This window comes from Rhinolophus sinicus, chromosome X (genome assembly GCF_036562045.2).
Source record: "Rhinolophus sinicus isolate RSC01 chromosome X, ASM3656204v1, whole genome shotgun sequence".
Classification (NCBI taxonomy): Eukaryota; Metazoa; Chordata; class Mammalia; order Chiroptera; family Rhinolophidae; genus Rhinolophus; species Rhinolophus sinicus.
The window spans coordinates 117,633,850-117,656,821 of record NC_133768.1 but is presented as its reverse complement, the minus strand read 5'-3'; the positions used below and the strand labels follow the sequence as shown (position 1 = coordinate 117,656,821).

Genomic DNA, 22,972 nt, shown 5'->3' with positions numbered 1-22,972 from the left:
ACTCCTTTTGCTGCATTAAGTATGCAGGAAACAGTTGACATTCTGTAAGTTTACAATAAAACAATCCTGATAAGAGTTGGATGATAAGCTTGCATGTGACCAAGTAAACATAAACTCCAACATGGAAAGACCTTACAGAAACTGAGAAATCTGCAATAGGGAATACTAAAGGGCCAGATGGCCGGTTGAGCCCAACAGAATTTTCTTGAAGTTGTTTTATTTCTATTTGTGAGCCTCAGGTGATTGGGGGTAGAGTAACCTTGGGTGGTAACCATTTGTGGGTTACGGCTTTACCGCGTGGACCGGCACTGGACAGGTAACGCAGGCGCGTTTCCGTGGCTGGGATGGCAGGATTCCTCTGAGCTCAGACGACACAGAGAGAGGAAGCAGGAGGGTACCTGGAAGGCTTCCTCCCCGCCACAAAGCACGGACGAGGAAAGAGGGTGGCAGGGCTGGGTCATGTGACACAGTTCTTTAAAGAAAAGCCTTGGCCAGATTTCCACGGACCAGTTTGTCAAAGCCAGGAAAATTACCCATTAGCTCCTTTACTTCTCATGCCCGCCACCGCCCCCACCCCCACCATTCTCTACCTCCCACCCTTCCCCCTTCCGCTCTCGACTCACTTGTCCCGGATGATGGTCTGCAGCTCCCGGATCTGATCATTCATCGGCAGCAGCTTAAGCTGCGCGCCGATCTGCCCGGATAGTTCGCAACCCCCTAGGAAGGAGTCGCCGGGCGGTGCGTCACAGTTGCCCCTTCCACCGTTGCTGTCTGAGTTGAGGCTGGTGTCGCCGCAGGCCTGAGAGGCCCCCTCCACTGGGACGCGGTCTCCTCCCACATGATCCGGGATCACGTCGCCACGTCGCGGCGGCTCAAGGCTTGAGACAGAGTTTACTTTTTGGTTGTGACAGGGCATGGAGTCGGGACACCGTAACTCCGTGGCCATACACTGGACCCCGGGCTGTTCCTGCAGGTACGGACCCCTAAGGATAGAGGAGAGAACTGGCCGATGCTCACGTGCCGTCTGTTGTCTCCGCCCCCTCGGAACCTCAACGCTCCGCAGCCGTGTCACCCCAAGGCCTCTGAGGATTCCCTTTGGCCCCGCCTACCAGACGCAGAGACTGCGTAGACACCTTATTGGCTTCTCCCACTGCCACTCTGCAGCGCACTGCGTGTTAACCCTTTGAGTCAGCCCTGCTGTGTGGGTTCTCACGCCTAGTCTGGCAGATCCGTTGAGGCTAGGGATGCTTCCAGGATACCCTAGGGATTCTGCACGCGGAACCTAGCGTGCAGGGCTGGGTCATGTGACACAGTTCTTTAAAGAAAAGCCTTGGCCGGACTTCCACGGACCAATTTGTCAAAGCCAGGAAAATTACCTATTAGCCCCTTTACTTCTCATGCCCGCTTCCGGGATACCCTAGGGATTCTGCATGCAGAACCTAGCGTGAGTGTTAGACCCAGGAAAAGCTAGGGGTGCACGGTGATAAAATGATTACACCCACAAGGTCCCTGTGTTCAGACTTGGTGTCTTGGCAGACACATTATACTTCAGTAACTGCCCCTTCACTTAGCTCGTCTGTGTAACCGAAAGAGCAAATAAAATATGCCTAGCAGGCTGCCCAGGAGCCTACCCTCTAGACTAGACTGTTCTACAATCTGCAGCTTCCTAACCTCATATACTTGCCTACCTCAGTCACTTTGTGGTTCTCTAACAAGACACCAGAGACTGGGTGGCTTAAAATCAGATATTTATTTTTCACAGTTCTTCAGGCTGAAAGTCCAAAATCAGAGTGCTAGCATGGTTGGGTATTGGTGAGGGACACTGTACTGGTTTGTAGATGGCTGCCTTCTTGCAGTGCCCTCACATGACAGAGAGACATAGATCATCTCTCTCATGTCTCTTCATAGACAAGCATTCATCCCATTTATAAGGATTCCACCCACATGAGCTAACTACCTCTCTAAGCTTCCACCTCCAAATATCAACACATTCATGATTAGAACTTCAACATATGAGTTTTGGGGAGGCACAAACTCAATCCATAGCAATACTGAAAGCTGATTTGTGATCAATTTGTAAGCCGAATAAAACGTCTTAAGATTTTACTTTTTATGCTTCATTTTCCCATCCCAGAAAGTGCCCTTACACTCCCTCCCCCATTGAAATCTGTTAATTCATTCATTCAACAAGTATTTATTGAGAACCCACTTTGTGCCACACACTCTTTTTTAGGTGTTGGGTGGTAAAACAGAAAAATATCCCTGTTCTCATGAAAGTTACACTCTATTGACAGGCAGACAGATAATATATGAAATAAATAAGTGAAATATGTATTATACTAGATAGTGGCAATCAGGGAAGGGAAATAGGGAGTGATGACAAGTAGAGGACAGTATTTAAAAGGGGTGGTCAGAAAAGCCCTCATGGAGAAGATATCATAAAAAACAATGATCTGAAGGAAGAAAGGAAGCAATCTGGGAAGGTAGCTGAGGGAAGAGTGTTCCTAGAAGGAATCAGACATCAATAATAGAAAGATAAATAATACAATATAAAATAGGCAATAGAGAGACACTTCCAGTCCTGAACAAAAAGGAGTAAATTTCCTTTTGGTCTTCCTCCAACTAAATACAAGCCAAAAACCATGTATACTAGATATAAAGCAAACGTAAGAAGACTCTAAAATGTAGGGGAAAGACACAATGGCTAAAGACACCAAGACCCAAGGAATGACATGGTGGTGAGTGCTCTGGGTTTTGTTTTTATCTCATATATTCTGGACTAGGTACTAGAAAGGTCAACAAGCAGAAACAATGCCAACAGGCATGGACCAAAAAACAAACAAACAAACAAACAAAAAATGCAATAAAAGCATACTCTCTCTTGCCAAAGAACCAGGAAGAGGGCAGCCTACCAAGGGACAGAAACCTTCAGACAATCATCTCTCTACTCCAGTCAAACATCATAGGAAAAAACTGGGGCTCCACTCCCATCAGCAAAGGCTGGGTGTGGAGCCAAGACTTCCACTCTTAGCTTACCATCCTCAAGCACATGGACATGGAGAAAAAAGTATGTGGAGGAGAAAATTAATGATATCCTAAAGTAAATGGTTAAAGAAAGCTGTCCAACAAAATTTGCCAAATGTCTCCAAATGTTGCCTACAGTAGTTAGCTGAATTCCTCAGGGTGACATCTCAACAGTTGCCTGAAGTGTCAGTACTTAGACTATGAGCTCCTCAAGGGCAAAGACCATGCATTTTACATGATCTCTCCAGTGGTTATCATAATGCATGACACATATGCATGTGTAAGGTGGGTTGTAAATGTTGGATCAATGCCCAGAATGTAGATGCTTCATCATATGAACTTAGTGTTATGCCGTTCTTCCCACCCAAGGTGTCTTGACATGAACAGAATCATTCTATGTGTCTTTTCCCGACATATCTACCATGTTTCCCCAAAAATAAGACCTAGCCAGACAATCACCTCTAATGTGTCTTTTGGAGCAAAAATTAATATAAGACCCGGTATTATATTATACCCGGTATTGTATATTATATTTATATTACATTTTATGTTATGTTACGTTACATTACATATTATACCTGGTCTTATAGTAAAATAAGACTGGGTCTTCTATGAATTTTTGCTCCAAAAGATGCATTAGAGCTGATTGTCTGGCTAGGTCTTATTTTCAGGGAAACACAGTAGTATTAATTTTTTACCTAAACCATCTGAGAATTCTCCTGAACCACAAGGTAAGGAAATCAGTAAGTCTTACCTGGTCCCTGCAACTGATTAATTGGAGAGTCTGTTATTTTTACCAACCAATAAGATATAGAAACTTTCTGATAATAGGGTGTACCCTTGCTCATTAAGAGATTTTGTCATCTGAAAGAGGAAGAATGTCTTGAATACTAGGGTTTATCTTCATATTTATTTATGATATTTGTTATGATTTGGAGTAAATTAATCTATAAATTTAGGACTACAATAAAGAACTATTGATGAAACCCACTTATCATCATCTGTTACTGATACCAATTACAAAAATATCTTCCTCATCTAAGAAAGATTCTGCACATACTTTTTGATTCTGCATATTTTTTGTTTTTGCACTTGGCCTGATACAGTACTGAAGTCACACCTCTGCATCTTCTTCTATTTCACCCTGGGGAAACAAATCCACATCTTGTGTCTATACCATGAACCCTTGCGCTCCAATTACTTCAGCTTCTCCAAGATCCATATGGGCTGCTTATCAGTCACTAATTATGTGGAGCTCCATTCAGAGGCTATTGAAATAAACTGTTTAGTAGAGGAATCAATTAGAAGGCAGAAAAGGCTCTCAAAAACTCTTAAAGCCTCAACCTCTTGTGCCACATCCAGGGTTTTATTGTGAACTATCTCCATTTTAGTAATAAAACTTTTCATGGTGGTCAATAGCTTAACCAAAAGTCTACAAGGCACAACTCATGGCTTCAAAATTATCTCTAAGATTGTCCACCAGCTCCTGAAACAGGTCCTCTCAGGCTAAGGTCACCATCTCCTAATTCTTTTTTGCACATCTTTATTTCTGTTCCTCTAGCCGAAAGTTCACTTAACCTCAATAGATTATTCTCAAACAGATGGCCAGACAGAATACACCAAAATTCGTATCTAAACTAGTAGTCCCCAAGTGTTACTCAAAACCTTAAAAAAACGAATATCCTTTCTAATGTACAGCTTCCTCTCAAAAACAAATCACTCCTCTGCAATGCAGAAAATACCATTCCATGTAATTATCACTTTTATGCTCAGTATTTCCTGGCCCCTACCTCTTATACCACAACCTCTATGTAGACTTCAGGCAATTACTCAGCCAAACTCAGTATCACCATAACCGCCCATACTCCTGATTAAAGAGAGAAGCTATTCATGGTTTGGACCATTCAAAATCACTACTTCAACATACCTGTCTCAAGGACCTTGCATATCAATAATCTGGGGAATTCTTATTGAAACATAGTCTCCGAATCATTGGTCCCAGTGAGGCCTGAGATCCCAGGTGATGCCAATGCTGGTGGTCCCTGGACCACACTTTAAGTAGTGAGATTTTAAGGGAAATAAAATAAGGCAATGTCATAGAGAGTGGCAGGAACAGGGGGTACCTTCTTTAGCTAAGGTGTACCAGAAAAGCTTCTTTAAGCAGGTGATATCTGAGTCATTAAAAAGTCTCCAGTTAAGATGTTCCAGGTGGAGGGGAAGGCAAGTGCAAAGGCACTTAGGTAGGAATAAGTTCTGGTGTTTTCTAGAAACAGGAAAGACCACTGTGGCCTTCCTGAAGTACTCAAGTGTTTCTTTCACATTTCAGGTGTAATTAAATGAAAAGAACACTGTATTTGGAGTCATAAAACCTAGGTTTGATCTTCATCCCATTAGCTCTGTGAGCTCTGTCAAGTCACAACCTGTCTCAGCCTGTTTTCTCATAAATATGGGAATATTAATAAATAATACTATCGTGCGGGGGACCCTGCTCGCTGCGCCATTTGTCATGCAAGGCGTCCGGCAGGGTCTCTGGTCCCGCTCCCCACATAAGAACGCAGGATATGGTGCGGCCAAAAAGGAACACCCACAGAGCCATAGATAGGGGAGTCATACCACTATAGTCTCGCTGGCAGCTGGGTTGGAGAAACAGGAAACAGGAGCCACACAATCCGCAACCCTCACTGCACCGCTTGCAGGCTCAGCCACCATCTTCTTGCTAGCCCCCATTCGCTGCTAAGTTAGCCATAGCAGTTATATTAGTGGCCAATGGCTCACTGTTTACAGCTGACGGCCAACTAGCCACAGCTGATGGCCATCCAATCACAGTTGATGGCCATTTACTACCTGGGCCAGCACCTTACCACATGAAGCCGAGAGCCTGGAAACTGCACTCCTGGCTCTGTCCCCACACTCCACCCCTACAGGGTCTCGCCTCACAATCTATGCAACAAGCGTCTTCCGCGAGGGGCCCTGTGCAAGGACCTTGGAGGTGAATGCAATATCCTGGACACAGCCAGGCTCTCTGGGCACAGCCAGGGTTTCTCAGGGCACTGCCACTCTCTCTGGGCACAGCCAGACTTCCTGGGCTCAGCCAGGGCTCTCAGGGCACTGCCACTCACTCTGGGCCTCTCAGGATACCCTGCTGGAACAACAGCGACTCACAGTCAAGGTGCTTACACATTCTCGATGGCGGCCGGTCAAGACACAAAAGCAAACATCTGCCAGTTCTACTACATGGTGGTATGTTCCCAAGCAAACAGTCAAGCTGTCCATTAAACTAGGGATAGAAGGCAATTCTCCATAGTCCATAGTCATTTGCCAGGGTTGTCCTGGGGGTGAGTGTGGGGGCAGAGCCCCAGAAAGTAGTTTCCAGGCTCTCGGCCTCACATAGACAGGTGCTGGCTCAGGTAGTAAATGGCCAACTGTGATTGCATGGCCATCAGCTGTGGCTAGTTGGCCGTCAGCTGTAACCAGTGAGCCATTGGCCACTAATATAACTGCTGTGGCTATGCTAGGAAGGAGAAGAGAAAGAATGGGGGCTAGCAAGAAGATGGTGGCTGGGCTGGCAAGTGTGGATGGCGGTTTGCGGACAGTGTGAATCCAGCCTCCAGTGAGAGTATAGTGCCGCCAGAGAGAATATAGTGGTATGACTCCCCTACCTATGGCTCCGTGGGTGTTCCTTTTTGGCCTCACCATATCCTGCGTTCTTGTATGGGGAGCGGGAGCAGAGACCCCGCAGGCCTCCCTGCATGACAGTGAGAGACGACCCTGACCTCACCCTCATCTCCCTCGGAGGACTCAGCAAGCGTTTCCTCCTGGGAGTACAAGTCCTGCATCAAGGTTGCCTCAGCAAGCACTTCCCAGCCCACAGGGCCACAACGACCTACGCTTTCTCCGGCCTATGCTGTTTGGGGAACCGTCCACGTCTTTCCACCCCTACACAGGGATCCAGCTCTCCGGCAGCTGTTCCTCCTGGTCTTCCTGAGACTGAGTGTTCATACACACAAACTGCTCCATCACCCTTTGGAGAGCTTTGGCCAGCATCTGTACCCTGCTAACTGCCATTTATACCCTGCTAACTGCGCCATTTGTCATGCAAGGCGTCTGGAGGGATCTCTGGTCCTGCTCCCCACATAAGAACGCAGGACATGGTGAGGCCAAAAAGGAACACCCACGGAGCCATAGATAGGGGAGTCATATCACTATATTCTCGCTGGCAGCTGGGGTGGAGACACAGGAAGCAGGAGCCACAGGATCCGCAACCCTCAATGTGCCGCTTGCAGGCTCAGCCACCCTCTTCTTGCTAGCCCCCATTTGCTGCTAGTGTAGCCATGGCAGTTATATTAGTGGCCAATGGCTCACTGGTTACAGCTGACGGCGAACTAGAAATAGCTGATGGCCAATTAGCCACAGCTGATGGCCATCCAATCACAGCTGATGGCCATTCACTACCTGAGCCAGCGCCTTTCCACGTGAGGGCGAGAGCCTGGAAACTGCACTCCTGGCTCTGTCCCCACAAATACCTAACGTCCAAGGTTGATGTATCAAATAAGGTATGAGAAAGCATTTTGTAACTTACAGAATACTACATATAGGTACAGTTATTGCTTAAATAAAGTGCTGTGATGTGATCTGTATCTGCAACAGCTATTTATAGTGGCTTTTCCTCTAATTTGTTTCAGACACTTATCTGCAGGCCAAGTTGCTGTAGTTTTCCAGCTGTGCACAATTCTCACTTGCTTCATGTTCTATTTCTGGATGCACTGGAAATTTTCTTTGGCTTATTTGGCTCATGTTTGCCCCTTGTAGCTTATATCATAGAGTAACTACTTGGGTATTCCAATGTTATTCACATTTCTTAATCAGAGGAGTTAGCTTACAATGAGTGCTATTTTAGTAAAAATATGTTGACTCCACTGAAAGACCTCACAACTGTTTTTCCAAAGCAATAATGCCTGTAGGTGATTCTAATGAAACTTCTCCAGAATCCTGAGAAATCATCAGTAGGGTCGGGTGTCTCAGAATTCTGAGGTCTTGCCTGATTTAAAATCTCATGATTTTATATGGCCTCTAGAGACTTCATTTAACTCTTGTGTTTGTAGGCAGCATATTTAGTGTAAAGAACAGTGGAAGAGCAGTCAGAATACCACCATTCTAGTTCTGACTATCATAACGTGGCCCTGATCTTCTTTATTTACTAGAAATGAGGAATAGCCCCCCCAAAACTATTATTAAGACCCAGCAAGATAATATGTATGAGAGTTTCTGAACGTATAAAAATTAAAGGTGTTGGGGCCGGCCCTGGCTCAGGCGGTTGGAGCTCCGTGCTCCTAACTCTGAAGGCTGCCAGTTCGATTCCCACATGGGCCAGTGGGCTCTCAACCACAAGGTTGCCCTTTCAACTCCTCGAGTCCCGCAAGGGATGGTGGGCAGCGCCCCCTGCAACTAAGACTGAACACGGCACTTTGAGCTGAGCTGCCGCTAAGCTCCTGGATGGCTCAGATGGTCGGAGGGCGTCCTCTCAACCACAAGGTTGCGGGTTTGACTCCTGCAAGGGATGGTGGGCTGTGCCTGCTGCACTAGCAACGGCAACTGGACCTGGAGCTGAGCCACAACTAAGACTGACAGGACAACATCTTGAAGCTGAACAGCACCCTCCACAACTGAGATTGAAAGGACAACAACTTGACTTGGAAAAAAGTCCTCGAAGTACACACTGTTCCCCAATAAAGTCCTGTTCCCCTTCACCAATAAAATCTTTTTAAAAAAATTAAAGATGTTATTTTATCACATTGTATTTGACAGTCTCTCACAAAATATATATTTTGTATGTTCCTACATTTTAAAAAAGTTAGAGCATTACTGGACAATGCCTTACCTGGGTAGAAAGATTCAGTGGTAATATTCAGCCCTACTAGAACTCATTAGAAGATTCTAGGGTTTCTCTAGTGTAGAGTGTTGGTCTCTAACAGAGTAGATGCTGAATACATATTTACCGATGATGATATAGGCATTAAAGAAAGCCATTACTGCTCTGTTAACAATAAGCCAGAAACATCCAATTACTCACTAAGTTCTGTCAATACCGTGTCCATAATATCTCAGGAACTGACTTACTGCCATGGCTGCCGCCAGGTTAAGACCATTATTTTAGGACTGACCTATCACATTAACGCCATGACTCCAATGTGGACTGTGCCTCCAGTCCACACTTCCCACTGAAGCCAGAGTGGTTTAATGGACATACAGATTTGATCACATTACTTTCATGATTAAAACCCTTTACTGGCTCCAGGATCAAGTGTTAACTTCTTAGAACAAAATACATGGATGAAATAGACGGCCGAAATACACGGCCCTTCACCATCAGGCTTCTGCTTACCCAGGCTCATCTCCGACTACTCTGCCAGACAGTCCCTTAACTCTTCAACCCTCAATTCTTCAGCCTGGAAAGGTTTTCTTATGCCTTCTGGCTTTTAGCTCGCAATTTCATTTTTAAAAAAATTTTATTGGGGAACAGTGTGTTTCTCCAGGGCCCATCAGCTCCAAGTTGTTGTCCTTCAATCTAGTTGTGGAGGGTGCAGCATGCTTGCTTGCGCTCTAACCAACTGAGCCATCAGGCCACCAGCCATTTCATTTATATGGAATTCCCTTCAACCTCTACAGTGGAAAACATCATTATTATTTAAATAACTCCGCAAAGGCATCCTCTTCCCTGGAAACCTGGAGTGTAATAGGACTTTTGAAACAAAGTAAAGCTAACTGCCTGGGCCATGAATATTCTTTGTCCTCAGGGAGCCTCTACAAAAGGAGTTCATAATTTGCATCTTGTGTGACAGGTTTGAGTATGCAGCAATGAATATAAAATTGCAACTGCATTACTGTCTCCAGGGTTTCAAGTAACATTTACACTTGGAAATGCTGTTTCCCTGATAACCGTAAACATATTTCAACATCTTTTTGTTTGATGATAGTGGTGACAAAAGAATCTAAACCCGCCTTTAAACATGGACTTTACATACATTTTCACTTTACTATCTGTCGGCCAATGCATCTGTTTTGAAATAATTAAGGGCACTGCGGAAACCAAAGGGCAGAGCTAGAGAGGCAAATTAGCAGAGTAAAGCTGTGTGCGTGTAAAACTGTCTTCACAAGAAGCAGACCAAAGGAAAAGTGCCCCAGGATTTGGGCGAAAGAGATCAGCCAAGTAAGAGCGCTTACAAGAGGGAGAGTGAATCTCTCGGCTGCAGCGTCCTTCCAGGGCAAGTTAACATTTGTCGTTTCCTGTACACAAAGTTTTAATGCACAGGAGATAAGAATGTGCGGAGGGAAAATGCAGAGTGGTGTGTGGCACTGAGTTGGAGGCGGTAAGAGAAGAGTGAAGTGATGGACAAGATAAGGTTTCCAGATTTAGCAAATGCAATATTTGAGACATACTGAAAAATGAGGCATTGTTTATCCAAATTTAAGTTTAACCGCTCATACTGCATTTTACCTGGCCAATCTAGAAGAGAGAAAGGCGATATCACTGTGATGTTCCAGGTTGTGTAAGAAAAACACTCAAAGGCCCGCCCTAGAAGTAGTGGAAGCTTCAGAAAGGCTGTTTCCGGTCTTGGGCTCTGGAGAAACAAGGAGGAGGGGTGAGAGGCTTAAGGCCGCCGAGTGCGGTCCGCCAACATCCCATAATCCTCCGCTCTCGGTTCCTCTTTCCTCGCTGAAGATGGCGCTGCTCACGATACATACCTGGCGCTGGGCAGCGGCGGCAGCTGCTTTGGAAAAGCGCCTGCACGTCGCCATTCTGATCCGGCCTCTGGTCTCCGTGAGCGGATCAGGTCCGCAATGGAGGTCACGTCAGCTCGTTGTCTCGGGAACTACTCGAACCTGCCAGGTGAGATCCCTTTCACATACAAGAGTGAGGTGAAGGGCGAGGGGACCTGTGGGGAAAACGCTGCACTCATGACCTCGGGTCAGAGAAAGCCCCGAGAGGAAAGGTTGTAAGGGCTAACTGGAACAGCAGTAGCTGAAGGAAACTATGGGTAGTAATTTGAGGAAGAGGTGAAAAAGACCTTTGGGGGTACAGCCGATGGGAACGGGACGAGAGGAACCGGACCGAGGGGACGTGCAGAATTTAGTGTTTTCTCTCCGTTGAAGAGATGGGGTCGACACCATTCCCATAGTGCTTACCTTTGTAAATGCAAGGAAAAGAGGGCCGCTCTCCAGAGTTGGTTAGAAATGGAATTTGGGACCAGTTTTCTCGGTTCAGATTTCACTCAGTCGGAAGTAGCAATTGGGACCGCACTGTGAGATGACAGCAAGCTGCGTATGAACAAGCGGCAAATTGAGTTGGCAGCAACGTTAAGTTTCTTGCTGACAGGGCTCTTTCACTGGCGAAAACCGTTAATTATCTTTCTCTCCAAAACAGACCTTCCTAAATTCGTATGTAAACACGATTGTCCTTTGATCTGAAAATAGTGTTCTTCTGTGTACACAGGTCACTTTCAAAGCCACAAAGCTACTACTTATCTTTATCTGATGAATGTAGCTATGTTTAAAGTGCCTCTAAATATTTGTGTCCATTGTTATCTCTCAAGAACATTCTCTTTTATTGTTTGTACTTTCCCTACTCCAGTGTATCTTTTTCTTTCCTGTGTATCACCAGAATGTTTAAATGTCACCACTTACTCATGAGTATCACTAAAGTATTGTCAATTTTGTGTAAAAAAACCCAGCCTTTTCAAATTTTGATTCTTCGTCAACAAGTATTTAATGGCTACCCGGTCCATAGAACTGTGCTACCATGTTTCCCCGAAAATAAGACTTCACCGGAAAATAAGCCCTAGCATGATTTTTCGGGATGACGTCACCTCAACATAAGCCCTAATGCATCTTTTGGAGCAAAAATTAATAGAAGACCCAGTCTTATTTTCGGGGAAACACGGTACATAATGCAGTACAAAAAGAAACATACAGTAGTGCCTTCAAGATGGGTCAGTTTAGTGAAGGAGATGGGATCTATGCATTACAAGAGAAACTGAAAAACAAGGTAGGTTAAATATCAAATGATTAGTATGAACAATAAGGACTGTAGACATTCAGAGGAAATAGTGATAATTTAGAATCAGATTATAGAGAGGATCTCATGCTGGTGTTAGAACTGGGGAGAACATTCCAAGCGTGGAGAATACGGAATGACACTGAGCCTGTGGAATGCATTCCTTCAGTAATTAATTAACACCTTCACAGCAGTGAACAGAAGAAAATATTGGCCTGTCTTTAAACAGTTTAAAATCTAGTAGGGGAAATAGATTAAGTAAACAGGCGATAATGATAGTATAGGAGTGCAGTGATGGGGAAGGTACAGAGTCCTGGAAGAATATACATGACTTGACGTGGGGAAATTGCCTTGAGTGCCTGATACCTAAGCTAGGACCTGAAACAGGAGAAGTTGGCTAGTTAAAGAGAGAATAATAGCATGTGCAAAGGACCACGGGTAAGAGAGACAAGGCATGGACCTTTTGTAGGACTGCATATGGTTTAAACTAGTGAGGAGTTCAAGATAGGAAGTGGCCAGTCTGGATCATGTTATTAAGGTTTTTACAAACTTGATAATTGCAAGTTTTTAACACGTCATCTCCTGGGAACCAGTCTTATTCTGTAGTCCTGTTGTAAGCCAAATGAAGTTATGGTAAAATTTGTAGGACTTTGTCAGGCCTGAAGAATGACGGGGAAGAGTAGTCATTAGGAGCTTCAGGGCACGTTATGGCCGTAAGATACTAACTTTCTCTTTTTGGTAACACTGTCCCCACAACTTCCTGCACTCTCTCCTCTACATCCTACCGTTTCCTTTGGTTATCATTTCCCTAGTGTGAAAAACAAGGGAAGGATGTAACCTTTGATTTTCACTTCTTAAAGCCATGCAACTCTTGCCATCTTTTGGAAAAATGTGGATTTAACAGGGAGATGAAGGAATGCTTATAACGCTTTTAAAGTAGAACCTGATAATAGTGTGAGGCACAGTCAAATTAATTAGTGACTCGTGATTAAGATTACAAAATAAATACTGAATGCATGCTTTTAGGACAATCAGTATGTAGCATAATATTTTAGAGCTGAAAGAAACCTTAGTGCAGTGTTATGAAATCATATTAGTGGGTTGGATCAGCACTTTTTCCAATTTTAGTATATGTGCTGCTGAAACGAGCACAGGATCAGCACTTTTTCAAAGATGAAATTCAGTAGAATAGGAAAGAAAATATAAGTGCTTTATATATATTAAGGGAAGTATTGTTTTATGTACTTTTGTTTTACACACACATATGTGATTACTGAGATGCATTGTAAAGTGTGTTTTCACACAGCATTATGCCCTACATCTGTGTTGTGCAGTGTGGTAGTCAGTAGCTTCATGTGGCCATTTACATTAAAATTAAATTAAACATTTCATTTCTCAGTTGCATTAGCACATTTCAAGGGCTGAATAGCTACCATGTTTCCCTGAAAATAAGACCTAGCCGGACAATCAGCTCTAATGCGTCTTTTGGAGCAAACATTAATATGAGATCCGGTCTTATTTTACTATAAGACTGGGTATAATATGACATAATATAATATAGTATAATATAATATAATACTAGGTCTTATATTAATTTTTGGGGAAACATGGTACATAGATATGGAATGTGTCCATCATTACAGAAAGTTCTGTTGAACAGCACTGCTCTAGAGAATGTCATCTCTGGCCCTTCTAATTTTGCAGATGAGGAAACTAAGTCCTAGTATAGAAAAATGACAATCTTTAAGGTCATTCATTCATTTATTGCCTTCTGTGTGTGTGAGGCATTTATATAAGGGTAAATAAGACTCTAGCAGACACCAGGCACCCAATAAATGTTTGTTGAATTGTAAAGATACTTATCTCAAGACCTTACATGTAAAAGTGTTTCTTAAAATTGGAAGATTTTTGTGTGATAAGATTTAAATTGTAATGATTTATTATACAGTTGCCTCTTTACTACATTAGTTAATATTAAAAGGACTTATGAATTTTGAATGATAGAATTTTGGGTAAATTTCATTAATACTTAAATGGTAGAAAGTGGGGCATCATATGGTTAATCCACAGAGTCCTTGATTCTTGATCCTGGTATTGATCATACACTTTCTTCATTTGTTTTCTTAAACATTTTTGTTGAGATTAATTCACATACCATACAAGTCACTCATTTAAAGTGTGCAGTTCAATGGATTTTAGTATATTCAGTGATGCGTACCACCGTTACCATGCTCAGTTTTCATTTTCATTACCTCAAAAAGAAATGTTACCACTTTGGCTATCACCTCCCACCCCCCTCCCCTGCCTGCCCTAAGCAACCACAAATCTATGTTCAGTCCCTGTAGATTTGTCCATTCTGGACATTTCACATAAATGGAATTATACAGTATGCAGTCTTTTGAGACTGGCTTCTTTCACTTAGCATTATGTTTTCAAGGATCATTCACGTTGGGCATGTAATAAGTGTCGTACTTTTTCACTGTTGTATACTATTCCATGAGACAGATATACAAGATTTTATGCATACCTCAGTTGATGGATGTATGGGATGTCTCCATCTTTTAGCTGTTATGAATAATGCAGCAATAAACATTCATGTGCAAGTTTTGTATGGACACAAGTTTTCATTTCTCTTGGGTGTATAGCTAGGAGTAGAATTTCTGGGTCATATGGTAATTCTATGTTTAATTATTTAAGTAAGGAGCTGCCAGACTTGTTTTCAAAGTGACTACACCATTTTACATTACCATAAGAAGTGTATGAGGGGGTGGCCGGTTAGCTCAGTTGGTTACAGTGTGTTGCTGGTAGCACCATGGTTGCTGGTTTGATCCCCGCATGGGCCACTGTGAGCTGTACCCTTCTTAAAGAAAAAAAGAAAGAAAGAAAGAAAAAAGAAGTGTATGAGGATTCCAACTTCTCCACATCCTTGCCAGTAGTTGTTGTCTGACTTTTTTATTATAGCCCTCCTCATGTGTGGGAGGAGGTATCTCACTGTGGTTTTAGTTTGCTTTCCCAGATGACTAATGATGGTGAGCATCTATCCATGCACTTATTGGCCTTCTGTGTATCTTCTTTGGAGAAGTTTATTCAGGTCGTTTGCCCATTATTTAATTGGGTTATCGGTCTTTTATTATTGAGGTGTGAGAGTTTGTTATACGTACATTCTAGATTGAAGTCCCTTGTTAGATATATGATTTGCAAATATTTTCTCTCACTCTGTTGGTTATTTTTTTACTTTCTAGATAATGGCTTTTCAGACATAATTTTTTTTCATTTTGAAGAAGTTAAATTTATCTATTTTTTTTCTTTTGTTGGTCATACTTTTGGTGTTATAACTAAGAATCCATTGCCAAATATGAGGTCATGAAAATTTACCCGTATGTTTTCCTGAAAGGATTTTATAACTTAATTCTACTGAGATATCAAAATATTACTCTTGTATAGCTGTAGTTCCTTTTCTCCACTTTGTTTTGTGTGTATGTGTGTGTGTGTGTGTGTGTGTGTGTTGTCATCCAGGGTCTCTGGTCCCGCTCTCCGCATAAGAACGTAGGACATGGTGAGGCCAAAAAGGAACACCCACGGAGCCATAGATAGGGGAGTCATACCACTATATTCTCACTGGCGGCTGGGTTGGAGACACAGGAAGTAGGATCCACACGATCTGCAACCTGCCATCCGATCTGCAACCTGCCATCCGCTTCTCTGCCAACCAACCAACCCCACTTGCTAATTGCAATCCGCTGTGCTAGCTGCAATCCGCACTTGGTAGCTCAGCCACCATCCGCTGCTAGTGTAGCCATGGCAGTTATATTAGTGGCCAATGGCTCACTAGTTACAGCTGATGGCCAAATAGCCACAGTTGATGGCCCTCTACTACCTGATCCAGCACCTTTCCCTGTGAGGGCAAGAGCCTGGAAACTGCACTCCTGGCTCTGTCCCCCCATGTGTGTATCTCAATCATCTATAAACATTGCCATCCTAACAGTACATTGTCATAGTTATTACTTTATATAATTTTATGAGTTTTAAAGAAGCTGAGAGAAGAAAGGAAGGCCAGTAAATATTTATGGCTTTTGTTATATTAGCCATCATATTTATCATTTCTGATTGTCTTCCTTTGTTCTCTTGTGTTTCAGTTACCATCTGGAGTCATTTCTTTATCCTAATATAGCTGTGCTCCCACACTTTGTGATGTTATTGGCAAATATATTGCATCTTTACATATTAGAAGCTCAGCAACACATTATGTACAATTAGTTTGTCTCCCTAAGAACATCGAGACCTGCAGAGAACTTTATTTTTGGTCTATTAGAATTTATTTCCATAGAGAACTTTTATAAGAATTTATTTGAGCCAAACTGATGACAGTTTTCTGGTAGCAAGCTCTCAAATGCTCCTGAGAATGACGATTTTTGGTTCTTTTATGCATTTGGAAGGAAGGAAGGAATGTAAAGAAGTTTATGTGAAGGTGGGAAAAAGCAAGGTGGGGAGTGGCTTAAGGCAAAAAGAAGCCTTTTATTAAACAGTTATATGACTGGGGTATGACTGCCCACCATGTCCTGCCCTGTTAGGGATTTATGATCAGATCACCCTGTGAGGTTACTTTTGGCCAGATTTATTACAGCACCACTTTTTCATCCACGATTTTATACAATTGCTTTCTAAATTATTTGAAAGAAAAAAGTAGATGCATTATGAAGATGCCCTTAGTTTATAGAGAATATAATGGTGTGTGTGGGGGGAACTCTCACAATATCAACAGTATATAGACACATTAGGAATGAATTTACATAGACTGTTTCAGACCCTTGTGGCCAAAACCAGCAATCATTACTGAAAAACCATTTAAAAAATCTGAAATGGAGAAAATACTGCAATATTCAATATTATGCTGATGTTGATTCTCCCCGAATTAATTGATAGCTTTAATGGAATTCCAGTAGAAATCCCTACAGGAAATTTTGAGGAGCCCTTCATATAATTATCTTAACAGCTTCTCTGGAAGAATAAACTGGTGAGAAAAGCCAAGAAGATTTTGGAGAAAAAGAGTACTGCATTGTTTTTGGTGGGAGAAACTTAGCTTACCAGATACTAGACTGTGTATAAATTAAACAGTGTGGTACTGGCATATTCATAGACAGGGAGGTTAATGAGACCAAATATCAAATGTTGAAAGAGACTTAAATATAAATTTAGTGTTTGACAAATTCCTTTTTATCCCAAGGAGATACGTGTTGGCAAAATTTGTTTTAACGAGTGCTTTTCTAAGTAATAGAACTAAAGGAAACTGGCTTTAATGAATTTTGGTTATCTGAGGACTCAGATAAGGTTTTCAGATCTTGGTTTCCTCTACCTTCACACCTATTCCAAGAGAATCTAGAACCTGGTTTTGCCAGTTGTGGATTTTTCCATTAACTCTCAGATCTTGAAAAGTCATATACCCTTTTCTGATCTTCATTTATTTTATTCATTTAACAAGTCTTTATTGTTCACTTACTATATACCAAATAATCTTTTCATTTGTGAAAAGGAAGAAGGTTGAGGGTTGAATTAAGTTTTATTTAAGGCCAACTGTTAAAGTAATATGAATTTATTATTGTGATTAAGTGAGATTTAGGACTTTTGCAGATAGCAGAAATGTTTTTGAAACAAGTGAAGAAAGACATACAGAGTTTTTGTTTTATTTTTATATTTGAAAATGATTTTTAAAATACTTTATTAATTTCTACCACCCCAAACCTCTGTCTCTGGTAGTCACAATTCTGTTCCCTATGCACTTTTTTTTTTTTTTTTTTAAGATTCCACTTAGAAGAGATCCTATGGTATTTGTCTTTCTCTGTCTCAGTTATTTTACGTAGCATAACACCATGGAGTTCCATCCATGTTATCACAAATTACTGGATTTCATCCTTTTTTTATGGGTAACTAATATTTTATTGTGTATATATGTACATTTGTGTATATACATACACACACACATATGTACACATTTACACCCATTTATCCATCAGTGAACACTTAGATTGTTCCATATTTTTTAAATCTTTCAATTCTTTACATTTTGAATCATGACAAAAAGACTTATTTACTTAGTACCATATACAAAAATAAACTGTGAATGAATTAATGATTAAATATAAAATAAAACCTTAAATCAGTGAAAATAAGTGATATGACCATTTATCTACTCTCAGGGTAAGAATGGATTTTGTAAGTATAAGAGCAAAGAAATAAATCAAATGGATGAATTTAATGATGTAAATATATATTTCCTTTTCAAAGATGACATAAAAAGATCAATTTCTTAACATAAAAAGCCTGTAAAGAATTGATAGGCATAATATATGAAAACTCATACAAATGAACTTTTTAAGATTCAGATCACTATTGAAAGATAAAGAGGTTACCAGGACATTGATAGAAAAAGAAATATTGGATGACTAGTCAATAAGTATAATGGAAAGATGTTCAAATTCAGTAAAAACAAAGAAATATGAGTTATAAACAACAGACAAATCTTTTGCATTTTATTCAATTGACAATAGTAAACACATGCGCTCACACACACACACACACACACACACACACACACACACACCAACCAGTGTTCCTCCAGTGCTACTGGGAATGTAAGTTGGCAAAGCATTTCTGGAGGGCAATTTGCCAAATGGGACAAGAACCTTAAAAAAATGTTCATGTCCCAGGAGACGTCAGCAAAATGATGGAGTAGGTGATAATCAGCTTTCTGTCCCCCACAAAAAGCAACAGGCAGCCACCAATGAAGAAAAATAGACCGGAGTGTGTGTGTGTGTGTGTGTGGGTGGGGGGCTGGACTCCAAAGTTTAATTAAAAACTACAGCGCCACAGTGGAGCAAAACAAAACAAAAAACACTAACCATACAGAAGGGATTGCCGGGGAGATGGGCATAGCTGAGGCAATGTCTGGAGAGGCTAGAAACAAACAAGTGCAAGGGCTGTCAGTATCAGCCATGTGGAGGGTGACACTGTGGTCCCCAGTGGTCTGCTCTGTGGAGGGGACCCCAGCAGTCTGTGCTGCTGAGGACCTCAACAGCACCTGCAACAGCTGTGGCCTCCCTGCAGCTTTCACAGCAGAGGACCTCAGTGTTTCTCTGCCTTGACTCTAGCGGACTTTTCCCCTGAAGACACTGGCAACTTTTGTACTGAATTAACCAACAGCCATCACCACCATGAACCCCTCACTCCAGAGAGAGGGACACTGCTGCCCCCCAAGAAGGAGTTGCTGTTGCACTGCCACCCCACTAACTGGGCATGCATGCTGGTGTTCCAGAGCCTGGCACTTCAGCTGCAAATTAGTAAAAGTGATACACCAAATTGACAGAATGAAGGATAAAAATCATATGATCATGTCCATAAATGCAGAAAAAGCATATGACAAAATTCAATGTTCTGTGATTAAAAAAAAACTTTCAAATAATTAGGTATAGAAGGAAAGTACCTCAACATAATCAAGTCGATATATGACAAGTCCACAGCTAACATCATACTCAATGGTGAAAAGCTGAAAGCTTTTTCTCTAAGATCAGGAATGATACAAAGATGCCCACTCTCAGAGCTCTTATTCAACATAGTACTAGAAATCCTAGCCAGAACAATTTGGCAAGATAATGAAATAAAAGGCATCCAAATTGGAAAGGGAGAAGTGAAATTGTCTCTGTGTGCAGATGACATGATCATATATATAGAAAACCATAAAGAATCCACCCCAAAACTACAAAAATAAAAAATCCTTCTATGTATGTTGCCTTCTAAGAGTTTTATAGTTTATATTTTTATAATTTGGTAATCTATTTTGAGGGTGTGTGTGTGTGTGTGTGTGTGTGTATACAGCTAAGAGGTCCAATTCATTCTTTTGTATGTAACTATCCAGTTGCTCCAAAACCATTTGTTGTAAAGAGTATTATTCTATTTTTTTCTTGACACACTTGTCAAAAATTGACTATAAATGTATTGGTTTATTTCTGGACTCTCAATTCTGTTCCATTGATGTATGTTTAATTTTCTTCTTCAGTTATATTTATTATTCACATGGTGGATCTCAGCTTCCTATCTTTAATTATGTCACTTTTCCTTGATTCCTTTTTTGTCTTATTTATTTTTGATTATTAGCATTTTCTTCTTTCTCACCTGCTTTCCTTAGGACATTGTATGTTGAGTTTATTTGCATTTGTTTGTTTCCTGTTGTGTTCTTTGTAATTTGGGCTTTATTTCTAAAATGTGTTTTTTTCCTTTTATTCATAATTCTTTCTTGAGCTCTCTCATCTTTATTACTGGGATTACCCAATTTTCATTTATGTTCTTTCATATATTGTGCCTTTTAAAAAAATTAACTTTGTTTTATAAGCATGTCTTTCTGTTATGCTTTTCTTGTCTATAGCGTTGTCATTGTGTTTATTATTTTGCATGTTTTTAAAAGTTTATTGGGGTGACAATTGTTAGTAAAATTACATAGATTTCAGGTGTACAATTCTGCATTACATCATCTATAAATCCCATTGTGTGTTCAGCACCCAGAGTCAGTTCTCCTTCCATCACCATATATTTGATCTCCCCTTACCTTCATCTCCCAACCCCCCCCACCCCCCTTACCCTCTGGTAACCACTAAACTATTGTCTGTGTCTATGAGTTTTTGTTTCTCATTTGTTTGTCTTGTTCTTTTGTTGTTTTTGGTTTATATACCACATATCAGTGAAATCACATGGTTCTCTGCTTTTTCTGTCTGACTTATTTCGCTTAGTATTATATTCTCAAGATCCATCTGTGTTGTCACAAATGTTCCTATATCATCTTTTCTTACCGCCAAATAGTATTCCATTGTGTGTATATACCACAACTTCTTTATCCATTCATCTATCGAAGGACATTTTGGTTGTTTCCATGTCTTGGCCACCATAAACAAAGCTGCAATGAACATTGGAGCACATGTGTCTTTATGGGTTTATTTTGTATTTTCATACTAAGTTTCTATGGGGTTTGATCTTGGTCATTTTCTGTTGCTCATTTTTATGTGAAATGACTTTGCCTGAGCTTTTAGGAGGAGGCTTGGTTCAGCTAGATTTTCTAACTCCACAGAGCTCCCTTTTGTGTTGTTTCCAGCTTGTTTTCTGTGATATCCTGGCCCTCTTTCCCCTCCTTTCTATTGTCCTTGTCCTGCCTAATTTTAATTCCGCTTCCAGTAGTTTCTCCTAATTGTGTCCTGAGAGGGAGCTTTGTTGGTCAGTTTTGAGAGTTCTTGGATTAGACTGCTCCAGCTCCTTCAGAGTTTAGTATCCCAGATCTCTTGCATTTACCTACTATTGGGATGGAAACGAGCCTGTCCTGTTTCACCTACTGTTCCGAATTTGGCCACTGAATTTTACAGTGAATACTATGTGCGTATTCTCCTGCTCTCAGGTTTGCATACAGCCTGTTTATTACCACAGCATCGTTGATATGGTGCACATCATGTGGCTCTTGGTGGTTTCTCTCTTTGTGCTTGTATTTTGAGATTCAAGGAGGATTTCTTGTGTCCTTATATGTTGTAAATGTTCATAAGTTCTGTTCTTGGTTTTGTATAGTTATTCTGTTTGTAATATGAGAATTCAAGAAGATGAAAATATTATGCTTCCACTGCCCTCTCATCTCCCCCATCATATGGTTTCTAACTATTTTTTTCTTTATTGGGGTAAAAATCACATAATATGAAATCTATAGTCTTAAGGAATTTTGAACTATACAGTACAGTATTGTTGACTGTAAGCACAATGTTGTACAGAAAATATATAGGACTTATTCATCTTGTATAACTGAACCTTTATACCTATTGAACACAACTTCCCAGCCCCTGGCACCTGCCATTCTACTTTCTGCTTCTATGACTTTGACTACTTTACATTCCTCATATAAGTGGAACCATGAAGTATTTGTCCTTCTGTGACTGCCTTATTTCACTTAGCATAGTGTCCTCCAGGTCCATCTATGTTGCCTCATAGGACAGGGTTTCTTTCTTTCTTTCTTTCTTTTTCTTTCTTTCTTTCTTTCTTTCTTTCTTTCTTTCTTTCTTTCTTTCTTTCTTTCTTTCTTTTTTCCTTCTTTCTTTCAACATTTACTTAACATACCTCACTTGTTACTTGAGTTTTCTTTTTTCTTTTTATTTTTATTGGGGAATATTGGGGAACAGTGTGTCTCTCTAGAGCCCATGAGCTCCAAGTCGTTGTCCTTCAATCTACTTATGGAGGGTGCAGCTCAGCTCCAACTCCAGTTGCTCTTTTCAATGTTTAGTTGCAGGGGCGCAGCCCACCACCCCATGTGGTAATTGAACTGGCAACCTTGTTGTTAAAAACTCGTGCTCTAACCAACTGAGCCATCTGGCCGCCCGACAGGGTTTCTTTTTTATGGCTGAGTAATATTCCATTGTATGTTTGACATTTTCTTTATTCATCCATTGATGGACACTTAGGTTGCTTCCACATTTTGGCTGTTGTGAATAATGCTGCAGTGAATATGGGAGTGCAGATATCTTTTTGAGATTTTGATTTTGATTCTTCTGGATAAATACCCAGATCTGGGATTGCTGGATCATATGGTAGTTCTATTTTTAACGTTTTGAGGAACCTTCATACCATTTTCCACAGCAGCTGCACCATTTTACATTCCCACCAACAGTGCACAGTGTTCCAATTTTTCCACATCTTCACCAACAGCTGTTATTTTTGTTTTTTCACAATGGCCATCCTAACAGGTGTGAAGTGATAGCTCACTATGGTTTTAATTTGTATTTCCTTCTGCTTCTAATTTCTAGTTTTATTCTATCTTGGGTGGAAAAAATACTTTGTATGATTTCAGTCTTTTAAATTTGTTTTGTGACCTAATATGTG

The 22,972-nt window shown here is 41.1% G+C and overlaps 2 protein-coding genes and 1 long non-coding RNA gene across 4 annotated transcripts in view; 1 reads left to right on the top strand and 2 right to left on the bottom strand.

The window, feature by feature from the left end:
* Window positions 1–10,649, bottom strand: part of UPRT (uracil phosphoribosyltransferase homolog) — a 29,096-nt gene extending 18,447 nt beyond the window's left edge. Inside the window, exons 1-2 of one of the 2 annotated variants that reach the window (XM_019747977.2) lie at window positions 10,520–10,649; window positions 624–983 (exon numbers count right to left, since the gene is read on the bottom strand). In XM_019747977.2, coding sequence (XP_019603536.2) covers window positions 624–946 — 323 coding nt within the window. In that variant the 5' untranslated portion in view covers window positions 947–983; window positions 10,520–10,649. Of the gene's footprint in view, window positions 1–623; window positions 1,093–10,519 lie in introns of those variants that run through there. The other variant, XM_019747976.2, reaches the window with a different exon arrangement.
* Window positions 1–22,972, bottom strand: part of LOC141569549 (uncharacterized) — a 156,566-nt gene that overhangs the window by 18,447 nt on the left and 115,147 nt on the right. The window lies entirely within an intron of this gene.
* ABCB7 (ATP binding cassette subfamily B member 7) overlaps window positions 10,715–22,972 on the top strand; it is a 50,496-nt gene continuing 38,238 nt past the window's right edge. Inside the window, exon 1 of the mRNA XM_019747975.2 lies at window positions 10,715–10,912. Coding sequence (XP_019603534.1) covers window positions 10,745–10,912 — 168 coding nt within the window. The 5' untranslated portion in view covers window positions 10,715–10,744. The remainder of the gene's footprint in view (window positions 10,913–22,972) is intronic.